This window comes from Marmota monax, unplaced genomic scaffold (assembly GCF_021218885.2).
Source record: "Marmota monax isolate L192 unplaced genomic scaffold, Marmota_monax_Labrador192_F-V1.1 WCK01_AAM20220418_F8-fsc00012, whole genome shotgun sequence".
NCBI lineage: Eukaryota > Metazoa > Chordata > Mammalia > Rodentia > Sciuridae > Marmota > Marmota monax.
In genome coordinates, this window is record NW_026695227.1 from 33,847,729 (window position 1) to 33,857,517 (window position 9,789).

The 9,789-nt window shown below is 46.2% G+C and overlaps 2 protein-coding genes across 3 annotated transcripts; both read left to right on the forward strand.

Annotated features, from left to right (window-relative positions):
• Window positions 1-257: 257 nt before the first annotated feature.
• Pfdn5 (prefoldin subunit 5) lies at window positions 258-4,048 on the forward strand. The gene is made up of 6 exons (XM_046436275.2): window positions 258-413; window positions 613-715; window positions 978-1,009; window positions 2,348-2,422; window positions 2,539-2,644; window positions 3,844-4,048. Exons 1-6 carry the CDS (start codon window positions 342-344, stop codon window positions 3,918-3,920), a joined length of 465 nt encoding a protein of 154 aa, XP_046292231.1. The 5' UTR covers window positions 258-341; the 3' UTR covers window positions 3,921-4,048.
• A 67-nt stretch (window positions 4,049-4,115) lies between these two features.
• Myg1 (MYG1 exonuclease) lies at window positions 4,116-9,625 on the forward strand. 2 transcript variants are annotated; one of them, XM_046436273.2, is made up of 7 exons: window positions 4,116-4,509; window positions 4,677-4,789; window positions 6,591-6,750; window positions 8,358-8,510; window positions 8,848-8,970; window positions 9,077-9,258; window positions 9,409-9,625. In XM_046436273.2, the coding sequence occupies exons 1-7, from the start codon at window positions 4,297-4,299 to the stop codon at window positions 9,605-9,607; spliced, it is 1,143 nt and encodes a 380-aa protein (XP_046292229.1). In that variant the 5' UTR covers window positions 4,116-4,296; the 3' UTR covers window positions 9,608-9,625. The 2 variants fall into 2 exon arrangements, with proteins under 2 accessions (XP_046292229.1, XP_046292230.1); XM_046436274.2 differs by lacking the exon at window positions 8,358-8,510.
• The last annotated feature ends 164 nt before the right edge of the window (window positions 9,626-9,789 follow it).

Genomic DNA, 9,789 nt, shown 5'->3' on the forward strand with positions numbered 1-9,789 from the left:
GGCCTCTAATTTTCATCTTCCTCTTGCCTCATCCTCTGGGGTCACTGGAATTAAAGGCCTACACCACCACGTTCAGCTGTGCCCTGAGTTCTTTTTAAGATTTTAAGTTCCTTGATGGCAGAAGTATTGTCCCCTACAACTTTACTGCGCTAGGCTTAGGATATTTTGTAGAAAGAATAGACCCACTTCCACCCTAATGAGGTTCCCTCCCTCACCGGACCGAGAGTCATAGAGATGTCTGGCGCAGAGAGGCCTCCTAGCGCAGCCATAGAGAGGCTCAGAGGAAGGCTAGAGCGCTGTTCGCCCAGCCGGCTTCCTCGTCCGTAGTCCTCCTTTCCAACATGGCGCAGTCAATTAACATCACGGAGCTGAATCTGCCACAGCTAGAAATGCTCAAGAACCAGCTGGACCAGGTGGGGACGGGCCCCAGACACACCTTTCTCCCGCTTCACATCCCCGTTGCCCGCGAACTCCCTTGCCCCCAACTCCTTCCTAGTTTTAGGAGGCTTCCTTTTCCAGGCGAAAGCCCTATCAGGTCCCAGGACCCGCCCCCTCTCTGGCTGCCCCTCTTCCCCCACCCTCCACACTGACCCTCTTTCCCGTCCTGTATAGGAAGTGGAGTTCTTGTCCACGTCCATTGCCCAGCTCAAGGTGGTACAGACTAAATATGTGGAAGCCAAGGACTGTCTGAACGTGCTGAACAAGAGCAACGAGGGTATGGGGTAGGCGGGAGAGGGCAACTGGGCATGTGGCGAGTCCGCTCCTCTAGACCCACTTCCTAATCCAATTTTTCTTAGAGAAAAAAAAAAAAATCCATTACTCCGTCACGAGCCCTTTGCATGTTGTCTGCGGAGAGTTGAAATTACAGAACATTTTTCTCTTGTGGCCCCTTTTTCTGTTCTTTTACACGAACTGTGGGCGCTGTGCCCTGTTGGAGCTGCCAACCTTCCCCCAGGTGTTTGTGTTTGCTTTCACAGGGAAAGAATTACTTGTTCCACTGACGAGTTCTGTATCCTTTCCATAGGAAATGCTACCATATCTTCTCTCTCTCTCTCTCTCTCTCATGGGGGTTAGGGGTAGTTTAGATTATAGTTACCCCATGATTTTGAAAATACTCTTACTATACACACTTCGAAGCTCTTCTGTCTAACCTTATTTCAATATCCAGGTAATGTCAGTACCAAAGAGTATGAAGAGTTTGAGTGATGGGGCTGGGGTTGTAGTTCAGTGGTAGAGCGCTTGCCTCGCATGCATGAGGCACTGGGTTTGATCCTCAGTACCACATAAAAAATAAAGATATTGTATCCATCTACAACTAAAAAAAGTATAAAAAAAAGAGTTGAAGTGATAGTTCCCTTTCTTGTATGACAATATTAATCTAATACTTATGCTAATAACTTAGAAGATATAGCAATAGAAGAGTGGGAAAATATAGAAACGGGTTGGCTCTGTTTTTTAATCATCAATTTCAGCTTAATTGTCCTGCATTCCTAAAATACTTTAAGAAACCTGGATTGTGGGGGCTAGGGATATAGCTCAGTTGATAGCATGCTTGCCTTGCATGCACAAGGCCCTGGGTTTGATCCCCAGCACCAAAAGAAAGAAAAAGAAATCTGGATTGTGGCCATCTGTTTTATCATGAGCGAGCAAGTTATGGCAATAGAGCACCTACAATCTGTAGTCTGAGAACTGACAGGTTAAAAGAGAAGTACAGGCCCAGCCCAGTGGCACACATCTGTAATTCCAGTTGCTCTGGAAGCTACAGCAGTAGGATCATAAGTTCATAGGTCATCCTGGGCAACTTAGGGAGACCCTGTATCAAATAAATTTAAAGTGTTGGGGTTGTAGCTCAGTAATAGAGCGTTTGCCTCTATTACTGTGAAAGGCCCTGGGTTAGATCTCTAGTACTGAAAAATAAGACAAGAAACCATACAGAAATCGCAGTATAGTGGGGAGTGGTTAAATAGTAGAGATTAAATCCATCAGGAGTTAGCTACTTCATGGCTGAGAGTGTTGAGGGGAAATGAAGCTAGCCTTTGACTTGTACTAGAGCTGTAGGAAAACACTGTATTTGGTATTTGTGGAGGGGTTAATGGGAAGAATTACAAGAAGTGCCTGCAGAGCAAAAGATGGGATCAGCACAAGAGTGTCCCAGCATATATAATTTTCTGCATACAGAACCAACCTGTCTCTCCCTCTGTGAAGTTACAAGTATAGTTCTGAGGCTTCCAGCAATCTTCATGCTTGATAGCTTTTTAGAAAAGGAAGGTCTTAGATCTGTCAGACTGCTTAACAAGGAATCATGGCTCATGCGGAGCTAGTCTTTCCCTTAATCCTGGCTTCTCAGATGTATGTTCCTGGGAAGCTACACGATGTAGAACATGTGCTCATCGATGTGGGAACTGGCTACTATGTGGAGAAGGTGAGTAGGAGGAAGCATGTGGATGTCCCTTTAAATAAAGAAGGGGAGTTTAAGGGAAAATCTAGAGTATAGAATAGGGTCTCCTTTTACCCCTTCATTCACCTCTGATCTTGCAGACAGCTGAGGATGCCAAGGATTTCTTCAAAAGGAAGATAGACTTCCTCACCAAGCAGATGGAGAAAATCCAGCCAGCTCTGCAGGAGAAGCATGCCATGAAACAAGGTGAGTGCTGCCTAGAGCACCTCTTGATCTTTTCTTCCTGCATAGTAAAAGTACATAGAGAGCTGGGCATGGTGGCACATGCCTATAATCCCAGCTACTCTGGACGCTGAGACAGGAGGATCACAAGTTTGAGGCCAGCCAGGTCAACTTAGTGAGATCCTGTCTCAAAAAATAAAAAAGGGCTGGGAATATGACTGAGTGGTTAAACACCCCTGGGTTCAATCCCCAGTACAAAAAAAAAAAAGAATAGCCTGGGCCCACTCCAGATCAACTACTAAATCAATCTGAAAGTTGGGGGAGGCATAGTTGTCCCAGGGGTCAGTGTATTTTTAAAAGCTACTGGGTGGGGCTGGGGTGGGGCTCAGGTAGAGCACTGGCCTAGGATCTGTGAGGCACTGGGTTCAATCCTCAGCACCACATAAATATAAAGATATTGTGTCCATCTATAACTAAAAAATAAATATAAAAAAAGTCTCATCTGAAAATATTTTTAAAAGAAAATTAAAAAATAAAAAGCTACTAGGTGACTATGTTAGGGAGGATTGAGGACCACTATTGTAAAAGCAAAAAAATATATATATTTTTTTGGTGGGGTCTAATCCAGGGCCCTACCCATACTAGGCATGTGCTCTACCACTGAGCTATGCTCCCAGCCCTCAAAAGACTTCCATATTACAATTTTCTGGATGTGTCAGACTAATACAGTACTGTATTTTGTCTCAACGTTTAGCATATTGACTGACACATGGTAGACTCTAAATTCGTGTTAGTGTGTGTCCCCTACAGTAGATTGCTTATTAAAAGTTTTAAACAGGGGCTAGGGTTGTGGCTCAGCGGTAGAGCTCTCACCTAGCATTTTCGAGGCCCTGGTTCAATCCTCAGCACCACATATAAATAAATAAAGTTATTGTGTCCAACTACAACTAAAACAAATATTTTTTTAAAAAAGTTTTAAACAAACTGATTTGGGAGTCTGAGGCAGGAGGATGGCAAGTTTGAGGCTAGCCTCAGCAATTTAGTAAGGCCCTAAGCAAGGTGATGAGACGTTGTCTCAAAATAAAAAGGGCTGGTGATGTAGCTCAGTGATAAAGTGCCTCTGGGTCAGTTTTCCAGTACAAAACAACTGTAGTTGGTAGTTCACCTGTTTCTTTTCCTTTAGCTCCTGACAAGGATGTGACTCTTCCTTTTTTCCCCCGTAGCTGTCATGGAAATGATGAGCCAGAAGATTCAGCAGCTCACAGCTCTAGGGGCAGCTCAGGCTACAGCCAAGGCCTGAGAGTATGTTGCAGAAATGGAGCAGAGGGACCCTGCTTCAGGGGATTGGGACTTTGTGGGAGTGACCTCCTGGTGTCCGGGGAGGGGAAGGATCTTGTGTTTAATGCTAATAAATGTGCCAGCTGGGTAGAGTGTTGGTCTGTTCTTGCATTAAGCAAGGGCCTGGTGATGAGATGGGAGAGGGTGATCGAGAGGGTGACCCCCTTCCCAGAGTCTGATAAACAAAGGTAATGAGAGCTGCAGAGAAACTGCTAAATTGAGTGCTCCGCCAGAGGGCCGGTTGCCATAGGAACAGTACGCAAGCGGAAGTGGAGCTGCGTGGGCGCTTTCCCCTTCCGGGTCGGCCCTTCCGACTCCCGCCGGAGTAGGGGAGCCACATGAGACGCACGTTCTTGCACTGTTTCTTAACGCTGTTGCTTCCGAGATCAACCCTCCAAACCCGGCGCTGTATGCTAAGCCCAGAGTCCGGCCCGCCCCCAAAAAGGTCCCGCGGCAATATGGTACCACCACGAATCGGGACACACAACGGCACCTTCCACTGCGACGAGGCGCTGGCATGCGCTTTACTTCGCCTGCTGCCTGAATACCGGGTACGGTCTGCGAAAACTGACCCTGGGACTGCTTGCGGACCCGACGGGGTCCCTCTGGTGGCTCCAACAGTCCGAGCACTGCCCTAGGCCTGATGGAAAACCTGCATTAATCCTCTACCCGCACGACCGCGTCCTGATAGCCTCTTTGCCTGCTGTGTCCCCTGTAGGATGCAGAAATTGTGCGGACTCGGGACCCCGAGAAACTGGCTTCGTGTGACATCGTGGTGGATGTGGGTGGAGAGTACGATCCTCAGAGACATCGATATGACCATCATCAGAGGTGAGTCCTTAGATACCACTTGGTTTTTGGGTTTTTGTTATTGGTTTTGGCGGTGCTGGGAGTAGAACCCTGGACTTGCTCAGCAAGTGAGCGCTTTGCTACTGAGCTACACCCTCAGTCCTAACTTACTTAACTTACCCCTGTGCTCCATTTCAACCTTTCACTGCTCAGGTCCATGTTAGGGAACAGTTCGACTGGAATCGAACTTGCAAGGCTTTTTGGAACTATACAGCCTTACATCCCTCCTGTTCTCTGCCTGCCTTGTACCCATCTTCCTGGCCTTGGACCTCCCTTGGCTCCTAATAACTCCCTCCAGCTCCTCCTAACTCGACTTGTTTGGCTTATTTAGGCTTCTATTCACCATTGCTGTCATCAGCCCAGCCAATACCCCATCTGGGATTAATGTGTCCTGTGCCCTTGGTGCCCCACCTCTGACTACTGGGCTTACTTGATTTTGGCAGTTAATTACAGTTCAAATATGTGTAGTGTTTATTTCGTTTATACTCTTCCACTGGGAATTCCTCTTGTTCAAGGGTAATCCATTATCCACAGTACCATTCCCATCCTTTTCCCTCACCTCAAACCCCTGTTCACATCCCAGTGGGCTCTTCCAGTGAGCATTTCTTCAGTTTTCAACCTGGAAACATCCTCAACCCCTTTTATCAGTAGAGGAAATATTGTTTCCTTCTATTGGGAGGTTATTTCTCTGTCCTATTCCAATCTGTAACTTTCTCTTTTGGAACTTCACATCACAATTCTGCCACCAACCTTTCTATTTTTCCTTCATTAAAGCCAAAACTCTGCTCAAGCATCTTCCATCTTGAAAACAAACAAAGGAAGAAAAACAAAACACTATCAGTGATACTGTAATATAAAAGTAGTTATTGCTGAGGGATTATAAAGATGTTCGGGGGTTGCTGAGGATGGAACCTAGGACCTTGAGCATGCTAAGGTAGTGTTCTACCTCTAAAATTTTTAAAAGACTTTAAAACCATCTGAATCAAACATGTACAGAATTTTTTTTTCTTTATTCCCTAAACAATACAGTATAACAACTATTTACATAGCATTTACATTGTATTGGTATTATAGGTAACGTAGAGGTGATTTAAGGTACACAGGACAAAATGTTTATTTAAATAAGGTACTGATGATCTGAGGTTTGGTTCAGGGGTAGAAAGCTCACCTAGCATGCGTGAGGCACTGGGTTCGATCCTCAGCACCACATAAAGTAAAATAAAGACATTGTGTTCACCTATAATTAAAAAAAATATATTAAAAATAAATAAATAAGGGCTGGGATTGTGGCTCAGTGGTAGAGCGCCCGCTTAGCATGGGCAGGACCCGGGTTCGGTCCTCAGCACCATATGAAAATAAAGGCATTGTGTTGTGTCCATCTACACCTAAAAAATAAATATATTTTAAATAAATAAATAAGATATTTGAGCATCAGTGGAATTTGTTATCCATAGGGTGTCCTGGAGCCAGTCTTGCACAGATTCTCAAGGACAGTTGTACTTGTTTGGTTGCTTGTATTTGTCTTCTTGCAGCAAATAAAACACAAAACCCGAGATATGGTAAACATTGAGTTTTAGTCATTGTTCAGTGAATGCATGAATGGAGACTCTAAGCCGAGGTCTATGTTAATCTCTGAGGAATAGCCAAGCCCCTCCCGGCTGGGCTTTCTCCTCCCAACTTCTGCAGTGGCCCCCACCCTCCCATGTCTGCACAGGTGAGCACTCACACAGTATTCACTGGGGCTGGCTTCTTCACCTCAGCCCTACCTCCCTGTGCTCCTCAGGTCTTTCACAGATACCATGAGCTCCCTATGCCCTGGGAAGCCATGGAAGACCAAGCTGAGCAGTGCTGGACTCATCTATCTACACTTCGGGCACAAATTGCTGGCCCAGTTGCTGGGCACTAGTGAAGAAGACAGCATGGTGGACATCCTCTATGACAAGGTGGGGATCTGAGGACAGAAATGTCCCCAATATGCATCTCTACCAGGCCTTCTAGGCATGTTACCATGCAGCATTCAGGGCTGGGCCTCAGGGTTCCTGGACTATTTACCACTACCCCATATCCCACCCCATCCCCATCCATCTCATTTCACAAAGGGATGATCTCTCTCCATCTGCATCCTGGGGTGTCTGTGAGAAGTGGATGACATACCACGTGGAAAGGGCTTTGGTGTTTTTATTCTATGGTGATTTTGTTTTTCAGTCTGATCTCACTGTGATGCCCAGGCCAGCCTTGAATTCCTGGGCTCAAACCACCTTCCTGAGTAACTAGGACTAAAGGTGTATGCCACCATACCTATTATCGCAAAGCAGCATTTCCCAGTCCTAGTACACGTAAAAATAATTACTCAGAACTTGAGTACATAGAGGAAGCTGCTTATATTTGGAAGCATCAAGCTCAGAGGTTCTCCCTGCCCTGAAGTTTGAGGAGTTCATGTCTCGTCGCCACTCTAATTCACTTGTAACACGGGAGTTGGGAAGGGACTAATTTTGAAAATATCTTCAAGTTCCACCAGGTTCCCTACAAGCAGCTTTCTGCTCTTGGGGAAGGAATAGGACTCACAGCCCTGGGTTCATCAGATCAAACATATTTTAGTGTCAGAGATTGAACCCAGGGGTGCTTAATGACTGAATCATATCCCTAGCCTTTTTTATTTTTATTTGGAGACAGGGTTTCACTAAATTGCTAAGGCTGTCTTTAAACTTGGCAATCCTCCTCTCTCTGCTTCCTGAGTTGCTGGGATTACAGGCATGTGCTATGCCCAGCAGATAGCAGCTTTTTAGACTGCCAGGGTCAATTTTAATTTCCATTCCTGAGAGGTTACTAAGCAGCTTACTAATTTAAATGTTTTTTTGTTTCTTTCTTTTTGTAATGGCATTTGAACCCAGAGGTGTAGCTTTACCACTGAAATACATTCCCAGCCCCTTTTATTTTTTGAGATAGGGTCTTGCTACATTGCTTAAGGCCTAAGTTATGAGGCTGGCCTCAAACTTATGATCCTACTGCCTCCCCCAGTTGCTTGGATTACAGTCATGCACTGTGCTAGGCCAAACCTGTGTTGGGGATCCAAGCATCAGATTAGGGTCCTGTCTAGTCTAGGTCTCATTCTTCCCTACTCAATTTATGTGCTTACAGACCTTCTTGTAACTCATTTACTGCCATTGAATAGACTCTATAGCCCACTTAGAGCTCTACCCTCCACCAGTGATAGGAATCTACTCCCATAGTCCCCTTTAGGAACTGAGATCCTTCTTATTCAAAAGCCAGCAGTGCCCTCCCCACACATGCTGGCCATGGCTTGGGCTTGGTACAGTGAGCAAGCCCTGGGTTAGAGGTCAGGTAATTTGAAACCCCATCCCAGCATTATTAGCTCTCTGATCTTTGGGCAAACCCGGTTCCCCCCCTCTTCATCCAGTGAGTGGTAAGATCCTTAAAGGGGTATTGTGAGGATTAAGTGAAATAGTATGTATGGACATACTTTGAAACCTATGTGACTTTGCACAAATGGTAGGTATCCTCAAGAGCATTTCCCATGCTGCTGCCATAGATGTATGAGAACTTCGTGGAGGAGGTGGACGCAGTGGACAATGGGATCTCCCAGTGGGAGGAGGGGGAGCCTCGATATGCACTGACCACTACTCTGAGTGCCCGGGTTTCTCGACTTAATCCCACCTGGAACCATCCTAACCAAGACACAGAGGTAAAGAGGGCCCCTGGGAAAGAGACCCTGAGATGTAAAAACCTCAGAGGAAGTTGGAACATTTGCTCCTCTTTTTTTCTTTTGCACCAGGGATTGAACTCAGGCACTAAATCACTGAGCCACATCCCAGCCCTATTTTGTATTTTATTTAGAGATAGGGTCTCACTGAGTTGCTTAGCACCTCACTTTTGCTGAAGCTGGCAATCCTCCTGCCCCAGCCTCCCAAACCTCTGGGATTACAGCATGCACCACCACACCCAGCTACATTTGCTTCTCTTAAACTCTAGCAAAGTAAAGTTTGGGCCAGCACCATGGTTCCAATTCCTACCATTCCCAGGCAGGGTTCAGGCGTGCAATGGATCTGGTTCGAGAAGAGTTTTTGCAGAGACTTGACTTCTACCAACATAGCTGGCTACCAGCTCGGACCTTGGTGGAAGAAGCCCTGGCCCGGCGATTCCAGGTACAAGTCTAGGAGAAGGCATTGGGGATCAGTGGTGGCTGGCAGGCTGATGGTCATCTGAAACTCCCATTTTTATCTAAATATTCTAGCGTTACTTCTCTTTCAGGTGGACCCAAGTGGGAAGATAGTAGAACTGGCAAAAGGTGGATGCCCCTGGAAGGAACATCTCTATCACCTGGAATCTGGGCTGTCCCCCCCTGTGGCCATCATGTTTGTTATCTTCACTGACCAGGCTGGACAGTGGCGAGTTCAGTGTGTGCCCAAGGAGCCCCACTCATTCCAAAACCGGTGAGGCACCAGGGAATGACCCTGCACACCTTCAGGCCTGTTTTAACCCTATCAGGGAATGCTGCCAACCTTGGCCTCTGATCTTCTCCCCTTTCCCAGTTTCTCAGGTCTGTTTGCTCCCACAAACTCCCTTTTTCTCTTCATTTGTAGGCTTCCTCTACCAGAGCCGTGGCGGGGTCTTCGGGATGAGGCCCTGGACCAGGTCAGTGGGATTCCTGGCTGCATCTTTGTCCATGCCAGTGGTTTCATTGGTGGGCACCACACTCGAGAGGGTGCCTTGAGCATGGCCCGTGCCACTCTGGCCCAGCACTTAACACCTAGGCCTGCCTCAGATCCCCCAGTCCAATAAAACAACTTCTCTTATGGATCCAGTCCTTTATTCATTATTACCCTACATTATCCTGGGAACTTGCTCAAACCTGGCAAAAGCAAAACATCTAATATGTGCAACTCCTTATGCTACAAGTTTTCCTCAACACTAACTTCTTGGTTTTGATTTTCCAGTCATTTTTTAAAAGAATCTAGTTCCTA